This window comes from Erinaceus europaeus, chromosome 1 (genome assembly GCF_950295315.1).
Source record: "Erinaceus europaeus chromosome 1, mEriEur2.1, whole genome shotgun sequence".
In the NCBI taxonomy this organism is placed as follows: Eukaryota; Metazoa; Chordata; class Mammalia; order Eulipotyphla; family Erinaceidae; genus Erinaceus; species Erinaceus europaeus.
In genome coordinates, this window is record NC_080162.1 from 18,050,558 (window position 1) to 18,074,039 (window position 23,482).

The window sequence follows — 23,482 nt, forward strand, 5'->3', positions numbered from 1 at the left end:
TTAAAAGGACACATATTCACAGCTGCATTATTCACAATTGCCAAAGAGTGGAAGCAGCCTAAATGCCCATGACAGATGGCTGGCTATGAAATTAAGGGATATTTACTCCATGGAATTCTACTCCACAAAAAAAAAAAAGAAAAGTGTCCTTTTGGGATAAAATGGATGTGACTGGGAGAGATTGAGCTTAGTGAAATAAGTAAAAAAAAAAAAAAAAATGAAGGGAAACTACGAGATTAATTTACTCATCTGTGGAATCAAGAGAACTGATGTGCATGAATTGAAAAAATAAATTAAAAAAACCAGAAGCAAACAAACTATTTCTAAGACTTTGTAAGAACTATTAATGATTACCATCAGAGGTGGGAGAATGGGGACACAGAATTTTAGTCATGGGTGCTATGTGGAACTATAACTTTTTAAAAATTTTTCTTTATTTATTGGATAGAGACAGCCAGAAGTTGAAAGAAAGGGGGAGACAGAGAGGGAAAGAGACAAGAGAGACACCTGCAGCACTACTTCACCACTTGTGAAGCTTTCCCCCCGCAGGTGGGGACTGGGAACTCAAACCCGGGTCCTTGATCATTGCAACATGTGTGCTCAACCAGGTACCCCATCGCCTAGCCCTGAAACTATATCTTGTAACCTTATAATCTTGTAATTCACTATTAATCACAAATACATTATTTTAAAAATTCTCATGTTGATATTAGTCCATTGGTAATGATCACACTTAACTTTTCTGTTCTTAAAACACAGATATTGTAGCCCTAAGCATTGTATTAATCATGTGTCTCCTCCCTTTATTTATTTTAATGTATACAAGCTAAGCAAATAGATAATATCCTTTATAATAACTACTTTTCTTATTCTTTATAATAATTCTTTATAATTTATAGAATCCTGTAAGATCCAAATAGACAGCATACTGGGTTAAAGAACTGTAGTTTTGTTGTTACTTTCTAACAACAAAAAGCAATTTAGAAAATAGAGATTAGTAGGAAAGTCGGAAACAATATCTCAAATACTAAGTGGTTTTAAAGAGGGGTCTTGGAAATATAAGTTAGCATAAGTTCAAATGAATAGCATATTCTTTAAAACTGGAGAAGAAAAACGTTAGAAATCAAAATATAAATTTTGAGTAAATATGTTAATGCAGAGTGGTAAATATGAGACATGAGAGAAAAGGGATAAAAGTCATCTTGGAGATTGTTAATTGTCAGGGGTAAGTTGCCTTTAGTGCAGGGAAAGCTGTGAAAGAATTTACAAAGTCAAAGGCTGGAAAGACAAAGACTTGTTCAAAGAAAATATGCAATACAGAGTGGACAGAGACAGAGAGGGGCATCAGAGTACAGAGACTTGGGGCTTGGAAGGGGACTACAGCTTTGGAAGGGTTGTTACAGTGTTGGAATGCAGTGTTCCTATTTCCTGAACTGTCTATTTCTAAATAACTTGAGCAGTTAGTGGTCCTGGGGAGTTACTTCTTGTTGTCTTCTTTTTTTTTTTTTTTTTTCTTTTGGCTTCCAGGGTTATCACTTGGACTCCATGCCTGTACCATGAATCTACTGCTCCTGGAGGCTATTTTTTTCACTTTTTGTTGCCCTTGTTGTTTAATCATTGTCGTGGTTATTATTATTGTTGTCATTGATGATGTTGTTGTTGGACAGGACAAAGAGAAATGGAGAGAGGATGGGAAGACATAGAGGGGGAGAGAAAGACAGATACCAGCAGACCTCCTTCACCACTTGTGAAGCGACCCCTCTGCAGGTGGGGAGCCGGGACTCGAACCAGGATCCTTATGTCTGTCTCTGTGCTTTGCGCCGTGTGCACTTAACCTGCCATATGCTCTTAACCTTAAAATGCTACTTCTTAAAATAAAGAAGCTCATCCTTGGATTTCCATTAAATTGACTGTGCATTTGAGCAAAAATGGAGAAATGCTTACACAGGCATGATAATATTGTGTCAGGCTAGCTACCTATTCATGAACGCAAACACAGGGATGTGCTTTACGACATGCCAGACAAGCAAGGTTTTTATGGTCTTCTCTAAATCATTTTCTAAAAGTGCTCCTAGTTAATTTTTAAGTTATCTCTCAGTATTTCCCCCTCAGAGAGACAACAATGATGTCTCTGAATAGGGGCAAATGTCTCAATTGGCTCTCTACATTGCCCTGAAGTAATTTATGCTTGAGACTAAGCTCTTGGGGTGGAGAAGTGAGGAAGGTATTGAGACTGACTGACAGAACAGAGAAGGTCATTTAGGAATCTATAATCACTACTTTTAGTAGGAAGGTTGAGGTTATTCTCATTTAGCTAAAGAGGAAAAATATCTCAGTCTGGAGAATCTTGGTTGCCTTTTCCCTGCTAGAAATGATCTGCATAACAAAAGGTGTTTGTTGAAAATACCAGTTTTGTGTGACTTCCTGAGGTCAGTTTACTATGCCTTCATCTAATTAACAAGAGTATGAAACTACTGGAGTGATAAAGAAAAGAGAGGAGCTCTTTAAACTCATTAAGATTGCACCAGACAAGCAAAGCTCAGAATATTTTAGGGAGAAGGCAGGGACTGGTAGAGCACTGGCCAAATTCCTTTGGCTTTGCCCATCCTCCTTGGCAAGAAGAAAGCAGGACTAACATATAGAGAGCAGAATCCAGGTCTCTGATTCCAGGATTCTAGTAAAGGATTACAAAAAAAAAAATGATACGAAGCTGGCAAAAGGAGAGAATGTGTTTTGTAACGTGACATTTGTTCTCCATAATGTACAATGTTCAAAAAATATGGGTTTTTTTACTTGTACATTATATAGAAGTACAGAGACAGAAAGGAAACCTTAACTTTTCTTCCTTCCTTTTTCTTTTTCTTTTTTAATTTCATAAAAGAAAAAATATATACAGACTGGCAATATAGCTCAACTGGGAGGACTGAATACATGAATACATCCCACGTTCAATCCTGTTCCCCACCACAACAGGGGGATGTCCTGTCTCTTTGTCCCTGCCTTTTTCCTTCTTAATGAAAAATTGACTTGGAGCAGTAAAAACCTTAGGGATAACAAAATAAATAAATAAACAAACAGATGAAAGTAAGTTCACATCCAATAAGTAGTACGTGTAAAATTGAGGAAATTTTAATAAGGCAAGATAAACAGAGGATTAACACATTAGAGTTATTGGTACAAAGACAAATTACCTTTAAATGGTTGTATGTCTTCAACGATTAAACTAAGACCCAAAGCTAATAAACCAGAAAGTTCAGTGAAATAAGGTAGTAATTAAGGTCTCAAGGTAAGCAGTAAAAATGTTCCTGGGGCTCAAAAAGAACAATCTGGGGGTTGGGCAGTGGCGCAGCGGGTTAAGCACACTTGAAGCAAGGCACAAGGACTGGCGTAGGGACCCGGGTTCGAGTCCCTGGATCCCCACCTGCAGGGGAGTCGCTTCAGAAGCAGTGAAGCAGGTCTGCAGGTGTCTATCTTTCTCTCCCCCTGTCTTCCCCTCTTCTCTCCATTTCTCTCTGTCCTATCCAACAACGAACGACATCATTAACAACAATAATAACCACAACAAGGCTACGACAACAAGGGCAATAAAAGGAGGGAAGAAATGGCCTCAAGGAGCAGTGGATTCATGGTGCAGGCACTGAGCCCCAGCAATAACACTGGAAGCAAAAATAATAATAATAGCAATTTGATAAATTTGATTAAAAGGTAATTCTATTTAGCAATCACACATTTATAGAAAGGATTTTAGAGGGTAAATTTTAAGTAATTGTTTAAAATAAAAATTAAATTAAAGAACAGTTGCAAGTTTTAAAGTGCATATCATTTTAAAAAACCTCCTAACAAATTTGGAAATACCCCAAATTAATTTAAGGTTAATAAAAACCCCAATTACAATAAATAAAAGAAGATCATTCATCTTCAAAGAGAAAATGTAGGTGAATATCTTCATAATTTTGCAGTAAGCAAAATTGCTTTTTGATAATAAACTTTCTTTTGCACAAGACACAGAAGCAGTATAAAATGATGCTGGTTTCAGAAAATGAAACTTTTCTGCTTATCAAAAAGCATTATGAAAACAAGTAACTCAGCCACAGATATAGAATGGAAACAAACAAATAAAAAAAGAATAATAACCACAGTACATATATTCCACAAAGACGGTGGAATCAAATAATTAAAACTCTTTGTTACGGTGTGCCTCTTTCTTCTCTTATACAGAAGAAAATTATACACAATGGCTAAAGATTATAGTTTGAATGTTATGCAACTCCTGCCAGACATTTTTTTTTTAATATTTGTTTATACCTTTTTGTTGACCTTGTTGTTTTGTTGTTGTTGTTGTTATTGATGTCATTGTTGTTGGATAGGAGGAGAGAGAAATGGAGAGAGGAAGGGAAGACAGAGAGGGGGAAAGAAAGACACCAGCAGACCTGCTTGACAGCTTGTGTATTGACTCCTCTGCTGGTAGGGAGCCTGGGGATCAAACAGAAATCCTTCTGCTGGTCCTTGGGCTTTGAGCAACCTGTACTTAACCCACTGCACTACTGCCCGACTTCCTTTTTTTTTAAAGTTTAATTATTATTGGCAGTTTTCTGCTCCTAATGCAACCTTCCTTGACCAGCCCCAGCCCTGTCCCCAGCCCTAGTCCTTACATGCTTCCTCATTACCACATTAAGAAAAAATAATAATAATATTAATAACCCCCATGATGTGCTGTGGCTAGAAACTGTGAAAGATAAGGTCAGTACTCTACTGCTTGAGTTATCTCTTATCTCTTTCTCTTATCGATTTTTAAAAATCATTTACATTTAAGAAGCCATTATAACTCCTCTCATCTAGTTTACAATAATCTATTGATGTCTTAATTTCTATTATAGGGTACACAGAAATATCACTAAATCTGAACACTGCTTAAGGGTAGAACTCAACATTTAGGAGAATGATTACAGCATTTAAAATACACCTGAATTGTGAAATTTTGCTGTTTATTTCTAGAAAACTTTACCATATTCTTAGTATGTGGTAACACAAATTTGAGAACACATTTTAAAGTTTATTTACCATAGGCATCAAAATGTTGTAATTGAAATAATTACTCTTAGTCATAATTTTTCATCTTAGTCATTCCTCTTTTCAACTTTAGAATAAGATAGCCATTTGTTCATTTAAAAATAAGTTATTAAGTATGTACTATGTGTTTCAGTGAAGAAAAGTGGTTAGAGGACATAGTCTTCAGTTTTTTGTGAAGGACAGATTCTAATAGAAAATATGATTGGTGTAAAGGAGACAGTATAATCATTATACAAACTAATTTTTTATTTTTATTAATTTATTTTTAAACTTTCTTTTTAAAATATTTTCTTTTCTTTCTTTCTTTCTTTTTTTTTTTTTGATGGAGACAGAAATTGAGTAGGGGAGGGCAAATAGAGAAGGGTGAGAGAAAGGGAGAAATCTGTAGCATAGCTTCACCTGTGGGCTGGTGAGGCTTTTCCCCTGCAGGTGGGAATCCAGGGACTTGAACCCAGGTCCTTATGCATTACAGTGCAAAATCAAAAGATCTTTCATGCCTAAGGGACCAAAGTATCAGGTTAAATCCCCTGTACCACTATTAACCATAAATGAGCAGTGCTTTGGTTTATCTCTGTCATCTTTGTTTTGTTGTATTGTGTTTGGTTGGTTTTAATTTTTATTTATTATTGGATAGAGACAGAGAGAGTGAGAGAGGAGGGGGGTAGAGAGGAGAGAGACATAGAGACACCTGCAGGCCTGCTTCACCACTTGTGAAGCTTTCCTTGCAGGTGGGGAGCAGGGACTTGAACCTGAGTCCTTGAACACTGTAATGTGTGTGCTTAAACAGAGGTGCCATCGTATGCCACCCTGGTTTCTCTCTTTGTATCTTTCTCTTTGTGTTTCTTTCTCATTAAAATAAATCAAATAGAATCCCGCCCCGCAGGTGCTCAGCCTGAAGATGGCGGCAGCCGTGGAGCTGACGTGCCTCGAGAGATGGCTGGGTTTGCGAGGGGGACGCAAATACGGTGCGCAGGGCGAGCGGCAGGTTCCTGTCCTTCAAACAAACAATAGTCTAAGTCTAACAGGATTGACAACTATAGCAGCTTACCTGGTCAAGCAAGCCAACAAAGAATATTTACTTGGGAACACTGCAGAGGAAAAGGCAATTGTTCAGCAGTGGCTAGAATATAGGGTAACTCGAATAGATGGGCCCTGTGGTAAAGAGGAAGTCCGCATTCTCTTGAAGGATCTTAATTCTTACCTTGAGGATAAAGTCTACCTTACAGGATATAACTTTACCTTAGCAGATGTCTTACTGTACTATGGGCTGCACCGCTTTATAGTTGATCTGACAGTTCAAGAAAAGGAGAAATATCTTAATGTGTCTCGCTGGTTTTGTCACATTCAGCATTATCCAGGCATCAGGCAACATCTGTCCGACGTCATCTTCGTCAAAAACAGACTGTACACCAATGCCCACTAGAAGTCATATGTGCAGTGGAAATATCGTACATGGAAATTTTATTCTGCACCAGAAGACTGATAAATTGAAATGCCGCCATTCTTTATTTGTTGAACTTGGTAGAACTCTTAAATGTAAACTTGTGTCTAAGTGTTTTATTCTTTAGTTGAAACTTTTTATGTAAAACTTCAACTACTGTCAGAACTTGTTGAGATCATTTTAATTACCCTGACAAAACTTATTTTAATTAAAGTTGTAAACCAGTGGCTTAATCTTAAAAAAAGAAAAAATTATCTTCTCAAAGATTGGTATATTTGGTCATTTACTGACATCTCTTTCATGTTGTGAAATTCATTTCCCCTTTATGGATATTTACAGTACTTTATTTACTAAAAAGTGTAATAAATGTTGCCAAGGACACACAAAAAAAATAAATAAAAATAAATAAATAAAAAAAATAAATCAAATAAAATACATTTAAGAATATATGATTTGAAAAATGTCGACAAATATAAGTACATATAGTGCTGGATTTATAAGTAGATTTGAGGAAAATCCTGCCAGAAGGGACATCCAAATAAATATCCATGCATGAGTTAAAATTACCATAGAGAAAGAATAGAGGAGTTAGACAGAATGATAAAATGAGTGAATATTCAGAAATGGCAGGAGATGGTAAATTACTTGAAAAGGAATTGTCAGTGGATGATGCCCAAGTTTCTGACTCTAGTCAAGAGATAAATATCAGTATCTTTATTACTATTTCTGGGTATTACCAGTGAGTTTATTTATTTATTTATTTATTTATAATTTTTGGTTTTGAGATAACCTTGGTTTAAAAGTCTATAAAGATTTCAGAAGTACAATTTTCACCGCCTCAAAATGTGTTACCCCACTTCCACCACAAAATTCCAATGGATCATCTCTTCACTACAAGTACCCTGCAAGCTTTTGTTAATCTTAGTTCTGCTGTCCAAGTTCATAGTCATCACTGGATTTTTGTGTCTTTGTCTGGCTTTGTTAGCTGTGTTCCCCAAGGAAGATGTTATTTTATATTTTTATTTCATATTAGTCCCTTCATTTATGTCTTGTAGTTTTGATTTGGTGGTGAATTGCTGCAGCTCTTATTTTTCTTAAAATCTAATCATTCAGGTATTTTCTACAAATAAGTAGTTTTTCTGGTAGTGGTTGTAGCAAGAGCAAACAGAAGCTATCCACAACTAGCTAGACAGCTAATATATTTTTTAAAAAAGATTTTTCTTACACATCAATTTGATTTAATGTGGGACAAACTTTTTTAAGAGATACAAAAGTATTTTATAACTTAGTTAGATTTATACCCATATTTTGTTATAAAGTAGCTAAGCTCAGTTGAAAGGAAGGCAGTTAGTTCTTTTTATGTTTTACCATCGTTTCCCACTCAATTTTATAACATGTGTATTTCTACTATCTAAAGTAAAACACATCTTCTTCCATATCAGATTATTCCCTTTGCTATCTAATGTAGAAATCCTGGCTGATGATTCTGACAGGAATAATCTATCTTCATTGCATAGAAACTGGCAGAACAGTTTTGATCAGCCATGTGAATACCTCTCTCATTACCACCAAGTGTAAATGAAATTCTTATTCGGTGGAATGGCCAAACTAATGCATAAAGACAGCATCTTTTCAAAATACCCTGTAGACCTTATTTTCCCTTACTTTGTAACACTAATTCTTGGTTTCTAACCTTATTTTCTATTGGGCTTTACTCACATTCTAATTGAGGCATACAAGTTCATCTGCCCAAAACACAAAGTTATGTATGGTGATGTGAATCCCTTTGCAATAGTTCTGTGCATCACTTCCTCAGCAAACACAGAGAGCAGTGGGCTTGCCAAAGAGAACTTAAAGGCTACAAAGAACCTTCTTAAGGAATATCATACTGAAGTAGAGGCAGAATTCATCATTTCTCTAGTTCCGCCTGAGACAGGTGCTTCAAACTTGTTGAATTGCATTCAGCATAGTACTGTGCTCTGAAGCATTTCTGTCACAATGGGTTTTATTGCATTTTGAGGTGCTCAGATCCTGCTTGCCTGTCTGCTCATATCTACATCTTTCATCTCTCAGCCATCTCCATCTATCTATCTATGTATCTATGTATCCATCTATCTACCTATCTATCTATCATCATCGTCTGTTTATTGTCTATCATCTATCTCTAGAACTATCTATCTATCTATCTATCTAATGTTTTATTATGTATGTATCATCACCATCTGTCTTTTTGATGGGTGAAGTAACTCAGTATCATAAGTCATTAGAAAGAAGTCAACTTTACAATAGTTCCATGGGGAAGGTGGTAGGGAACAAAGTTTAGAGCTATCCCAGCAACATGTTGGAAATCATCTAAATTATCTATGTCTGACCACCAATGAAAAGAACATTTTTCTGTGTATATGACTGATTATTACTTGAGTGGTGAGTGGTGGTTAAACATCTTAAGGTATTGACACTGCATTTTCCCACTCTGTGATTCAATAAATTATTTACCTGGAAAAGCATAGAGGTATCACCTGCTTTCTTAGCTCTTCTATGTGGGACCAAGCTGTCCTTTCTTTTGTCATTCTGATATCCCAAGACATAAAAACAGCACTAAATAGATACTCTGGAAGACAAAGGGATTCATTTCTTCATCTAAGCCCCCTCAAATTAATTTATCATAAATAAATTTTACATGCTTTCCTTTTTTAAAAAAATTACCTTCATTTATTAGATAGAGACAACCACAAATCAAGAGGGGGAGACAAAGAGACACCTGCAGGCCTGCTTCACCACGTGTGAAGTTTTCCCCCTGCAGGTGTGGACCTGAGGCTCGAACCCAGATAACGTGTGCATTCAACAAGGTGTGCCACCACTTGCCTGGCCTTTTATTTTCCTATTTTGTTAGGACAGATAGAAATTGAGAGGGGTGGGGGAATAAGAAGAGAGAAAGATATCTGCAGAACTGTTTCACTGCTTGAGAAGCATCTTTACTGCAGGTAGGGAGTAGGGGCTCCAACCCGGGTTCTTGTACAAAGTGCAATGCGAGCTTAACTGGGAGCACAACTACCCAGCCCACTACATGCTTTCTTCAAGATTAGACTTTAATGTTTCAAAAATCTTCATTCTCAGAGAAGTTTTGCTCTTGAACCTGAAAAGCTTTAAAACATTTTTTTCCTACAGAGAAATATGAGGTTGGAAATAAAGCTCACCTGGGAAGTTTCCTGTTTTGGCATACACATGGCAAGGTTCAGACCTGGCCTCCTCTACCCTGGGGGAAGTTTCAGTGATCTGGTGTCTCTCTTTCTCCCTCTCTCCATTAGTGGAGATCCAGTGACAAATAAAATAAAATAATAAATAAATAAATAGAGAGACAGACAGAGAGAGAGGGAGAGAGATCATGAACATATGAATTTAAAGTAGACAACAGTAGAAACAGATAAGACCTAATGCAACCAGTACCATCTCAACATGTTTCACTTCAGCCTTTGTCCAGAAATGTCAGGCATGGAATGTCAACCCTATAGCTTCATTACTCTGGTGAGACCTTTCCTAGCTCATAGGATTCCTTCATTCCATTTCAGGTAGTGCCCCTCCTAACAAAGCCTTAAAAGCTGGATATAGACCATAGCCCACGAAATAGGGCATATGTACACATGTATCCATAAGTTAGGGGAAGATATATACCTTAAAGCAATAGTGCACAATAGTTTGCAGTGAGTCAATAAATGTAGCAAGTAGAAAGACCTAAAAGAGATACCATAAAATACCTTCATAGTTCTGAAAACTCTGACTCTAAGAGTTTCTGATAAAGGATTGTGGATCTCCATCATCAAATGCTTTTGTATTCTGGTTTTTCACTTTGTATATCAAATGATCTTGAAATTAAAAAAAAAAAAAGAAAAGAAAGGGGAAAGTTTGTAAAGTTGCTGTCAGGTAGTTCTTCTTCTAGCATTTGCCCTTCTTCCATAGCCAGTCAACAGCGTCAGGTTGAGCCTGATGTAAAGTTTCAGGTAGTAATGTAAAGTTTCAGGTAGTAATCCTCAGCAAAAAGTTTCTTTGGGTTAAATTACTTTATCAGCAGCTCAAGGGCATCACTTCTCCCTCTATTTCATCTACTCAAGGGAATTTTACTTTAAACAGAGGAACATATTCTCTTTGCCTCACTTCTTAAGCAAATTTAATACATTTAAATTATTTCACTTGATCATCCTACCTCATCTTCTCTTACTGAGAAATGAATTTGATCTTTCCTCCAAACTACTTGTCACTTTCCTCAGTCCTGATATCTATTCCTGTTCTTAGTCAATGATTTAAAATACAGTTATTTTAAGTGATGTCAGATTGAGTTAAATTAATGTATTACTAAACACAATATATTACCAATGTATCTGATTAACACATAGGTGTTCTAGTCTTCATTTGAAACTATAATCATAATAATATTTAAAAAAATATATACTGACAGCAAGGGTAAATAGCATACAGGTTATGTAAACAGACTCTCATGCCTGAGACTCCAAAGTCTCAGGTTCAGTCCCCTGCACCACTATAAGCCACAGCTGATCAGTGCTTTGTTAAAAATAAATAAAGAAATAAAAACACTGAATTTGGACTTAGCTGACTAGATTTTTTTCTTTTTTAAATTTTTTAAAAATCTTTATTAATTTCCTGCATAGAGACAGTCAGAAATTGAGAGGGAAGGGGGTGATAGAGAGTGAGAGAGACAGAGAGACACCTGCAGCACTGTTTCACCACTTGTGAACCTTTCCCCCTGCAGGTGGGGACCAGGGATTCGAACCTGGGTCCTTGCACACTGTAACATGTGCGTTCAACCAGGTGCACAACCACCTGGCCTGCTGACTAGATTTTAATGTTGACTAAGATTAATTAGCTATGTGCACTTCAGTATTTCCACCTCTAGAGGTTTCAAAATCATCTAAGGTTTATTTGTAAGACAGCAAAACTCTATCACACCATGATATACCTGTCAAAACGTTAATTTCATAGTGGGGTTTGGGCTGAAGTTTGGGTGGAAATTGGTTTTGGACTTCTGAGAGGTGTGGTTTATGGAGTAGCTGTAATCAGACCTTCACTCTCCCAGATACAACTATTAAACACAACAAGAGACCGAACTGGACACATAATCTACAGCTGAAAAAAGAAAAAAACCAGCCTCAGGTGGGTGCCTGCTCACACAGCTGGGGAAACAGGAGTCGGTTGGAAGACATGGTAGGTAGAAATAAGAGCTTGGGACTGAAGGCGCTCAGCACCAATCCACGCCATCTTGAGCAGTAACACAGTGGACTCCCCTAAAGAAAAGAAATTGGAGCTTAAAACCTCTCGATCTTTGACTTGGGGTTCTGTTTGATTTTGTTTTTTCTCAGTCTGAGTTTAAGACAAAGACAAAACTCAGCCCACAAGGTAGCCCAAAGAAAGCCCTCCCCCCACTCACTGCTGCAGATTCGAATAAGTGGAAAGCAAAGATCACAACCCCACCACCTGCTGCTAGCCAGTATAACCAACACCATACATGCAAAAGCAAAGAGGCAGAAAATTAAATAGTATATCACATCAAACAGAGAAAAGTAAATCAGACAAAATCCAAGAAATCCCAGATACAGAAAATAAAATAGGGAAAATATATATACCTGAAAGCAAAAGTACACAATAGTCTGCAGTAAGTAGCCCCCAAAACTTTATCTGCACTATTCCAGCCTTTAGGTCCATAATTGTTCAACAATTTGTTTGGCTTTGTGTGTTAATCCTCTTTTCAGCCACCAGGTTCCAGATGCCAGCATGATGCTGACCAGACTTTCCTGCACAGACGACTCCATCAATGCGTCCTGGAGCTCCGCTTTCCCAGAGACCCACCCTACTAGGAAAAGAGAGAGGCAGGGTAGGACTATGGATTGACCAGTCAATGCCCATATTCAGCAGGGAAACAATTACTGAAGGCAGACCTTCCACCTTCTGCAACCCACAATGACCTTGGGTCCATGCTCCCAGAGGGATAAAGAATGGGAAAGCTATCAGGGGAAGGGGATGGGATACAGAGATCTGGTGGTGAGAATTGTGTGGAGTTGTACCCCTCCTATCCTATGGTTTTGTTAATGTCTCCTTTTATAAATAAATTAATTAATTAAAAAATGAAAATAAATAAATAAAAAGAAATCTTATGAGAATTTTACAAGAATATAAGCAAGAGTTGAAAGATTATTTTCTTTGGAATTTTATAAGAAGCTACAAAGTGTAAAAGAAGTCAGACCTTCCACCTTCTGCCACCCACAATGACCCAGGGTCCATACTCCCAGAGGGATAGAGAATGGGAAACCTATCAGGAGAAGGGATGGGATATCGAGACCGGGTGGTGGGAATTATGTGGAGTTGTACCCCTCCTATCCTACAGTTTTGTTAATGTCTCATTTCTTAAATAAATAAATAAATAAATAAATAAGAAGAACTTAAAGCAGAGTTCACTAAGCAGTTAAACAGCATGCAGGAAAAATTTCAAACAGAACTGCAAGGACTGAAAGACATCTTTAGTGCAGTTCAATCTCAGGTAGAAAGCTTAGGTAATATACTCACACATGCAGAAGGAAGAATTTCCAATCTAGAACACACACTTAGCCCACTCTTTCAATTCAAAGATGAAGAAGAGGAAAGATTTAGAAAGAATGAAGCTACTCTCTGTCAAATTGCAGACTCCATAAAAAGGTCGAACATATGAGTTATAGGGATACCTAAGGAAGTAGAAAAGGTCAAAGGTCCAGAGGTAATTTTCTGAGAAATTTTAGATAAAAATTCCCCTCACCTAGACAATCCTCAGAATATACCTATTTTAGAGGCAGATCAATCACTCAGGTCCACAAATCCAAAATGATCAACACCAAGGTACATTATTGTAAAATTATTAAAACTCAATGACAAGGAGAAGCTTTTGCAGGCTGCTAGGGAAATGAAAGAAGTTACATATAAAGGGAGAAATATCATACTTTCATCAGACTTTTCTTTACAAACCCTAGAGGCAAGGAGAGAGTGGAATGACATATTCAACACACTAAAGGAGAGGGAATTTCAGCCACAAATTTTGTATCCTGCAAAATTATCCTTCAGGTATGAGGGAGAAATAAAGGTATTCCCAAATACTCAAAAACTAAAGGAATTTTCCATAATCAACCCCACCTTATAAGAAATACTGAATGGAGTCTTGTAGGAAAGGAGGAAACAAAGCAACACACATTCTCAGTGAGATGAACAGCAGTAGATTAGAAACAAAAACACAATAAAATAGGAAAGAACAACAAGCAAATAGGGGAGGGAATTAAAGACAAAGAAGCCTTATCAAATGTTTGTTAGTCAAGATCAACTTAAAAAAATACTTGTTTAGATACACAATGATAGTTATTACACACAGGTAAACACAAAACAAAACAGGGAACAGAGATTTACAGAGAACACAAGAAAAATTAGTGAGGAATCCAGTACAGAACTCATTCACACAATAGGTTAGATAGACACAAATGGACAAAGACTCAACAATTTAAAATAAACTTAAAACAAAAATTAGAATGGACATAAGTAAACCACATATATCAATAATCACTTTAAATGTAAATGGCCTAAATTTACCTGTCAAAAGATTCAGAGTAGCTAAATGGAATAAAGATCAGGATCCATCCATTATATGTCTTCAGGAAACACACATCCAAAGAAAAGACAAACGGAAATTGAATATAAAAGGTTGGAGATGTTCCAAGCTACAAGTAAGGGCAGGAACAGCTATCCTATTCTCTGATAAAATAGAATTTCAGGCAAAGAAAGTAATCAAAGATATAGGACATTACATAATGGTTAAATGTTTAATCCAACAAGAAGATATAACCATAATTAACATATATGCCCCCAACTTAGGAGCACCCAAATATATAAATAAGCACTTACTGAATTCAAGGGAGACACTGATAGCAACACAATAATAGTAAGGGGTTTCAACACACCATTCACAGCAAGAGACAGAGCATCTGGACAAAAAATTAATATAGAGGAATAGCGAACCAATATGAAACCATAAGTAAAATGGACCTAATAGACATATACAGAACTTTCCATCCCAAAAGTAATGAATACACATTATTATCAAATATATATGGAACATTTACAAGGATTGACCATTTGCTGGGCCACAAAGACAGTCTAAATAGATATGTAAATATTAAAATTATAAAATGCATCTTCTCAGACCATGAAGACATGAAAATAAAAATCATCCAAAAAAGGAAAAGAAATCTCCCCAAAGCCTGGAGACTAAACAATATGTTGCTGAACAATAAATGGGTCATTGAAGATCAAAAAAGAAATTAAGAATTATCTTGATACCAATGTAAATGAAGAAACCAGTTACCAGACCCAATGGGATGCAGCAAAAGCAGTGCTGAGAGGGAAGTTCATAGCAGTATAGGCCCACACTAGTAAATCACTAGTAAACCATCTAACAAACCACCTCAATCAACTAGTAGTGGAGCAACAAAAAGAACCAACAATCATCAGGACACAGGAAATAGTCAAAATCAGAGCAGAAATCAATGAAATAGAAAACAAGAAGACCATTAGGAAGATTAATGAAACCAAGATTTAGCTCTAGCTACACTCACCAAGAGAAAAAGAGAGAATGCTATGGTAAAATCACTCAAAAATGAAAGAGGAGATATTACAACATATGAGGTAAAGATTTAAAAGATTATGCAAGAATATTATGGACACCTGTATGGAACCAAATTTGACAACTTAGAAGCAATGGACACATTCCTAGAGTCATACCCACTACCAACTTTGACACAAGAGGAAGTAGATAAACTTAACAGGACAATCACTAGTTAAGAAATTAAAACAGTAATCAAAAGCCTACCCAAGAACAAAAGCCCGGGTCCTGAAGATTATACTAATGAATTTTACAAAGCATTCAAAGAAGAACTAATACCCATTCTCCTCAAACTCTTCCAGAAAATAGAAGAAGAGGGAAAACTCCTAAATACATTCTATGAGGCTAACATCACCCTGATCCCCAGAGCGGGAAAGGACCCCACCAAAAAGAAAACTATAGATGAATATTGATTCGATTCAAAGATCCTCAACAAAATCTTGGCTAATCTAGTACAACAATATATTAAGAGAATAATCCATCAAGATTAAGTGGGATTCATCCCTGGGAAATAGGGACTGTTTAATATCCATAAATTAATAAATGTAATACACTATATCAACAAAAGGAAAGATAAAAAAACATAATTCTATCAATTGATGCAGAAAAAGCATTCAATAAGGTACAACATTAATTTATGATAAAGGCTCTTGAGAAGCTGGGAGAGGAAGGAAATTTCCTTAACATAATAATGGATATATATGATAAACCCACGGCTAATGTCATGGTCAATGGGGAAAAATTGAAAGCTTTTCCCCTAAAATCAGAAACTAGACAAGAGAGCCCACTCTCACCATGCGCAATGACAATGTGTGTTCTGCACAGGGTGCACTACCATAGGTCCTCAGTCTCCCTCCTGTGATACTGCATTCAAAGTATCTGTTGCATATTGTGATTTTCAGAGATTCTTTGGTAATTAAGTTTTGAGTCTCTGCTAGCTGGAAGATAGATATCCCTATATGTATCAAGCAAACAGATTTGCAGGTTGTGTGAGTTTAAACATTCGTAGGAGCTTTTATAACTGTTTACTTAATTATCATCTTTATTTATTCAGTGGATAGAGACAGCCAAAAATCTAGAGGGAAGGGGTTGATAGGGAGAGAAACAGAGAGACACCTGTAACACTGCCTCACCACTAGTAAAGTTTTTGCCCTGATGGTGGGGACCAGGAGCTCGAACCTGGGTCCTTAAGAATTATACCATGTGTGCTCAACCAGGTGTGCCACCACCAGGCCCAGTTTTCATACCTATTTTATAGTCCTTATGTGTCATTAAAGATATCTAACCTGAGGTTAAAAGGTAAGTGCCAACGGGTAAAGCACGTAAAAGCTGTTAAGAGTGTCACCTTGAAAAGATGTCTTTCACAGAAGGATGAGATACAGCATTAAAAAAAAAAAAATCCACAGCTTATACCTCCTGGTCACAATTCTGGCTCTAAAAGGTCCAAGACTTAACTGAAAACTACCAATGCACATTGAGTTCCCCTTTCATGTCATGTCTTAGACTGGGAAATCAGCTTCCATGAATATATTGAATAAGCTCTAAAATGCTTTCTGACCAGTTTAGTCATGATCAAACTAGAGCAATTCTAAATGTCTCTCTGTGCCTATGGAAAAAAAAAAGTAATACCTCTCTGTCTAAATTTATCATTAGGTAATAATTAACTAAACAAATGAAAACTGGGGAAGGGTCTTGTATTTCATTGTAGAGGGTAATGGTGCTTCGGTGGTGGTGAGAACATATTTTGGAGCGATGTGAAATCACACTCCTGGGACAGCAACAGTAACAGTCTTATAAAACTTTTTCGAAATAAATTTTGTTTTTAACTAGCGTAAAGTTTTAATCAAATTAAATTGGTTAAGATAGTAAGTTGAGGTGTCAGAATGCTTGTTAGTACCACATATGATGTTCTGGTAAATCTTTGTTCAGATTTCACTCCAGGAAGAAATGATACAGTTTTGTAAGGATGATCTGAGGCAGTTATCACAACAAGCGCAGCTAGATTCATTTCAAAAACTCTAATTCGGGGATCAGGCGGTGGCGCAATGGGTTAAGCGCATGTGGCGCAAAGCGCAGGGACTGGAGTAAGGATCCCGGTTCAAGCCCCCGGCTCCCCACCTGCAGGGGAGTCGCTTCACAGGCAGTGAAGCAGGTCTGCAGGTGTCTATCTTTCTCTCCCCTTCTCTGTCTTCCCCTCCTCTCTCCATTTCTCTCTATCCTATCCAACAACGAACAACATCAACAATGGCAATAATAATAATAAGCTACAACAACAAGGGCAACAAAAAGGGGAAAATAAAATAACTCTAATTCAGTGTCAAACCCATTCCAATGTATTTCTGACCAAATTTCAACCATATCTCTCATGAAGATTACTGATTATAAACAGAGGCTTTAATATATTATAAAGAACCTCACCAAACTTCTCCATTTTGAGATACTACTCAGGCTATAGTCATGTGTGCTTGTATCAGAGGACCTAACTCAGAGTTTTTACTCTGTCTTCATACTGCTGAGCAGTCATGGTTCCTATTACCTAAGTGGAATTTGATCTTCTCTTGACAGGCTTTTCTCTGACTATGCTAGTTAAAGTGCTGCTATGCCTCTGATATTTTGCTTCTTTCATATCACCCACCATAATTGGCAAGCCTATGCCCTTTTTTTATTACCCCTTGTCACTATCCTCTAGAATATAACTTTAAATTAGAGAATGATCCATATCTATATATCTAAGTGTCTTAGATATTTATTGGTACATAGTAGATACTTTATACAAAATTTCCAGAATAAATAATGATAAGACTCAGTAAACTGAAGAACAAGAACAGGAAAAGGGGAACTTAGTAAAGAAGAAAAAAAACCATATACTATGTGATGTAAGCAAGAAACTATTTATTATCTTCCCTTACACATTAGAACAAACTATATGTATATACTAGGAAACTGTAACAGAATATTAAAGAGAAGAAATGAGGACTTCACCACTACTATAGGTTATAGCTGAGATCACGATCAAGGCACTCTGGTTTCTAATCCAATTCTCACCACAGCATAATGTAATGCCTTTCAGTATTTTCTGATTGATGTAATTCTTTTGAAGTAAGGTGTAGAGCTTCAGATTTAATATTGAAACAAGGCAACTAAAGGAGAAAATGATTCTCTGTGCATTAATTCATGAGTGCATTTCTTCTCATTTACATCTCCCACTTGCATTTTGATTAGCAATCTCTTCCGTCAATTTAACACTAAAACCTTCTGTAATCAGCGGCAAGCTATACTCTGGAACAGACTCAATGAGTCCCGGAAGCTGGCAAGGCAACACTTCAATCTTTTCACCTTGGCTGCTCTAGTGGTGAACATGCCTGACTATCAGTCTGATTTCCTAAATCTCCTAAGAGACAGGCAGTTAGAAATACTGTTGGCATACGCCTAACTTAAGCTCATTGCAAATATAAAAATGCTGTTCCAAAAACACATTCCACTTGTTTTCTATGATGATTATTATTTATATTATTATCTTTATTACTCTTCTAAAATGTCCCTATTGGTGATGCCTCATATCCTAAGGAAGAACAAGCTCTGAAAATCACATTTAATCAATATATTTAGTGAGGCATAAACAGTCAATTAATATTTGATTGAAATTCTATTCTTCCTTTAGTAGTAAATATATTATAAAGCTTGCTGATGTTGTTGCGTACTCAATTACTGGTTTCTTTTTCCCCCCTCTTATTAAATGAACATCAATTTTCACATTAGATAGCCTGAGGAGGGGATCACATTGGGTAATATGGAACACTACACTCCCACCTGCAATCTTATGGAATAAATTTTGAACACGCTGTGTCAAGTCTTATTATCTTGCTCCTCTTATCATTTAACAAGGTAGTAATATCTTCTCGATATAGCAAAAAGTGATTTTAATAATTTTATATCCAGCTATTTTCCAGTCTTCTTATATCTGTGGGCTGTAGTACAGGAATTCAGATTTAAGTGCAGTTTTCAAGAAAATATCTGGTTAAGAAAAAAAATGAGGGGGGGGTCGAGCAGTAGCGCAGTGGGTTAAGTGCACATGGCGCAAGGCACAACGAGTGGTTTAAGGATCCGGGTTCAAGCTCCCAGCTCCCCACCTGCAGGGGTGTCACTTCATAAATGGTGAAACAGGTCTTCAGGTGTCTGTCTTTCTCTCCTCCTCTCTCTCTTCCCCTCCTCTCTCCATTTCTCTCTGTCCTATCTAACAACAACAACAGCTATGAAAACAATAACAACTACAACAAACACAACAACAAGGGCAACAAAAATAGGAAAAACAGACTCCAGGAGCAGTGGATTCATAGTGTAGGCACTGAGCCCCAGCAATAACCCTGGAGGCAAAAGTAATAAATAAATAATATTTTTTTAAAAGACTGCCATTTACTTAAGAACAAGTATTATGCTTCTGCCTCACTCATGTTTATATTTTTAAAACCGCATTTAACACAAAGAAGGATTCAAATCTTTTTTCAGGTGGATAACTGAAACTACATAAGGAGTAGGAAGTCACTATTATGTTTGACATAGTATCTTATTTATATGACATTATAATCATTATTGTCATATAAAAGGGACTCAATGATTTTTACTATAATAACTCCTTCATTTTACATTATCCAAATTTATGATTATTTCACACTCTATATAAATTTCTAAAACTTCTATTGGATTTTATACTTCACAGATATTATATCAAATGGATTTTAGAAGTATCAAAATTGTATATAGCTTAATATTTTAAATAAGCAATAATATACAAAAAGTATTATGTAGAAGAAATTACAATATGGCAATCTAAAATTCTTTAAACTAAAATAGGCAATTAATTGAACTAACCTAGCTTGATTTCTTATTGAACAAATCATTATCTGCCATAGCTTTAGCTTTTTCCATTATTTTCTTACTTAATATGCAGAAGACGCCTTAAACTGATACACTGGGCAGTTTATGTCCATTTTGAGCCCTTAGCCAAAAGAATCTGTGAATATAGTAAATTGGTCACTACTTTATACTACTAAGTCTAGGAGAATCAGTTACACAACAGCAGCAGTTAGAACTAAGAGAACGGCAAAGAATGGCTAGCCGTTCACTGATCTCATTTTATTTTCCTTGTATATAAAGAAAAGAGGTTTTTTTTTTTTTTTTACCAATTCTTTTGCAGTCAATTTGGGACCCATTTGATGGACGATAGGGCTATAAAAGAAATGTAAAGTGAAGAGTACCACAGTGAGGTTTGGCCACCAGCTTCCCACTAAATTATTTCCTTTCTCATCCCTTTCTACCATACCAAGTGATGGTTACATTACCAAAATGGTGGCATTAAAATACTGAAGGATCCTGAATTACTATCATTATCTGGTAGCTACAGATCCAGTAAATTGGATAACATTAGACCAGTGTATGAATGATACATAATCATTGGGGTGTAAGTGGTTTGCAGACATCTGTCACAGGGAGATGAGAAATTGTATTGATGTGTCAACAATCATTATCCTCACTTTACTCCAATAAGATGATTTGGGGGAAAAAAATAAAAAACTCTGTAATGAAAGGAAAGGAAAAGAAAAGGAAGAAAGGGAAGGGAAGGGACAAGTTATTAGCATTTGTGGGGTGTGTTACTGCCGGGCTAGTATGGGGGTGCCTCTTCCTGGGTGCATACTCTCTGGGTTGGAGAGAACTTGACCGGAGCCAACCTGGGCTGCTACTCAGTGACAAGAGGCAGACGACTCAGGAACCAAACACTTGGTGGTGAAACAATGCAATACCTTTATTTATCAAAGAGCCAAAGCTTTTAAAGGACAGACTCGGGAGTAGCAAGTCTGAAACAGAAATGGCTATGAAAGGGGAGGAGAAAAGCAAAATGGAGCTGGAAAAGTAGGAACTTCCTTAGCAACTGTTGCGAGTGTTTTAACTGGTAGAATTAATGATACCCTGCAGGCAGGGAGGGTCTTGAGGGTAGAAAGAAGATAGATCAAAGGAATGGAATGGGTGGGGATCTTTCAGGCAATACAATGATTATGTAGTTAGGCCATAGTATCAGGAATGCAGGGTGCTTTGTGAGCCCTGCCAAGCTCAACCACATATGCACAATTTCCCAACATGTTACAGTAGCTAGTGATTGTTACTCTGACTAATATACATACAAAGTCATTGTATTTATATTAATATATTGTAACTCTGCTATACATTCACTGAACACTCACTTTGTGCTAAATTTCTTTTGCTTAATACCTGACATAAGTTATCCAGCTTAAGTTGAGATCAACCATATTCCTAAGCAGATATCTTCATTCTCCTTATTTTACAAAGCAAAAAAAGTCAAAGGAGGCCTTTACTTATTCAAGGTCACACAGATATTCCAGAGGAAAGGAACACACTCAGGCCAGGAAGCTAGCTCTCTTGTGAAGGTGCCTATTTTTCCATGTGTGTGGCCTAGGTTCACGTTCATTGGGAAAGTTCATTAGTGCATTGGGAAAGTTTTCATGCTGTGGTGTCCCCTGCCCCCTCAGCCTCACCCCAGATATATGCACACGCACTACTTTCCTAGCTCTTTTTACCTAAAAAGCCAGCTCAGAGTGGGGAAGCCCTAACCCCCAAAAACAAGGGAATAAAGGGAACTTTCTTGAAGATTTAACCCTGAAAGGAAAACCAAAAGTAAACTGCTCTTCTAAGAGTTAGAATAATAAAATTCAGTGAAAATGATCATTTTCATTATTTTGCCCACTGCAACCCAATTTTCCCAACACTTGTTGAGTAGACTGTCTTTTTTCCATTCAGTATTGAGGGGGGCAGCTTTCAAATTTATTCCACTGGTCTATATGTCTATTTTGTTTCAGTCTTAGACAGTTTTGATTACTACCACACTTCATCACATAGAAAAGTAAGCTCCAGATGACCAAAGGTTTAGCTATTGTGCCAAAAACTATCAAACACTACCACAGGGAGATAAGGTGTCAACTGTGTGTCAACAGCTGTACTGTAAACCATTAGCCACCAATAAAGTGAAAAAAATCACTTGTAAATGTACTGATGATATAAAATTTTAATGGATAAATTATTTTATTTACTTTTTTCTTTGGTACTGGGAGATGAACTGGCAGCCACCCTTATGAGTAATTGTGCTGCTAAGTACTTTCCTAGGTATATTTTATATATACTCACACAGAGAGAAAGAGAAATAGACATAAAGAGAGGAGGGGGAAGGGAATAAAACAAAGGGCAGTTCTTGCATCCATGGACTTCCCTTTCAAGCTATATATGGTGTGTGTGTGTGTGTGTGTGGTACTGATCAGGAATGAAACTAGGAAAGGGAGGACAGTTGTGATAGACAATCTGGTCCAGTTAAGGATTAGGAGACTTCATTTATTATCAGGCAAAGTCTTCATGGAAGTTTCCATCAGGCCTACTACTGATAGATTTAAGTCTTATGCTTCAAAGGGAATACATGAAAAACCAGGATTTCGTTTCACCTAAACATAAAGTGATGGGTCTAGTTTACTGCCTCTTGCACTTCCTCTCACCAAGAGTGGCTACTCTGTCCCAAGAGATCATGTATAAGATGATGTTTGCTATTCTGGAGATATTTTTGTAAGAACTCAGACACGTTAATATATACCCTCACAGACAAATATCTTGTTGCTTTAAATTGACAGTGTGATAGAAACGTTGATAATGTAAAATTTCCCTCGACAGCTTATACATGAACCTCTGCCCCAAACCAGGTTGAAGACTTGCTTTTGGCTGAAGTGCAACACCCATTCTGAGTTTGAAATAAAGTTTTCTTTTGCCCTTTCTAATGGTGTTCTGTATTATTTAAGTTAACATAGCAAATAAACCAGGATCTCATATGGAATAGTGAGTCTTCTTGCTGAACTATTTTCTGGCCCCTGACATACTTTTTGATGGACTCTAAATTTACTCCCAAATCATGGTTTTAGTGAGAATAGAAGATATGACAATAAAATACCTGGTTTTATTTCTATTTTTTTTTTCAGTAAACAGACCACTCTGAACCGGTTAAATGTACTTTATAACAATTTCATTTTTAAGGATTAGAAATAATTTTTGTTATGGTATCTTTCTGTATTTTATGAGTTTAATTAAATTTCTGGTTTCTGTTCCAAATACTGCAATATAAGATGATATAAAACACATTTGAATCACTCAATTTGTGGATTTTTTTTCAGAGACTAAAGTAACAATGGTCTGATAATAGAGGATTATATGTATAAAATACACTTCAGCGGGAGTCT

The 23,482-nt window shown here is 36.6% G+C and overlaps 2 protein-coding genes across 2 annotated transcripts in view; one reads left to right on the plus strand and one right to left on the minus strand.

The window, feature by feature from the left end:
- Positions 1-23,482, minus strand: part of CTNNA3 (catenin alpha 3) — a 1,573,756-nt gene that overhangs the window by 341,156 nt on the left and 1,209,118 nt on the right. The window lies entirely within an intron of this gene.
- Positions 5,945-6,738, plus strand: LOC103120988 (eukaryotic translation elongation factor 1 epsilon-1-like). Its single transcript, XM_060202426.1, has one exon. The coding sequence runs from the start codon at positions 5,969-5,971 to the stop codon at positions 6,491-6,493; it is 525 nt and encodes a 174-aa protein (XP_060058409.1). The 5' UTR covers positions 5,945-5,968; the 3' UTR covers positions 6,494-6,738.

What these genes read in the sequence shown, in the direction of transcription:
- LOC103120988 (XM_060202426.1), top strand. Translation starts at nt 5,969, where the DNA reads ATGGCGGCAGCCGTGGAGCTGACGTGCCTCGAGAGATGGCTGGGTTTG.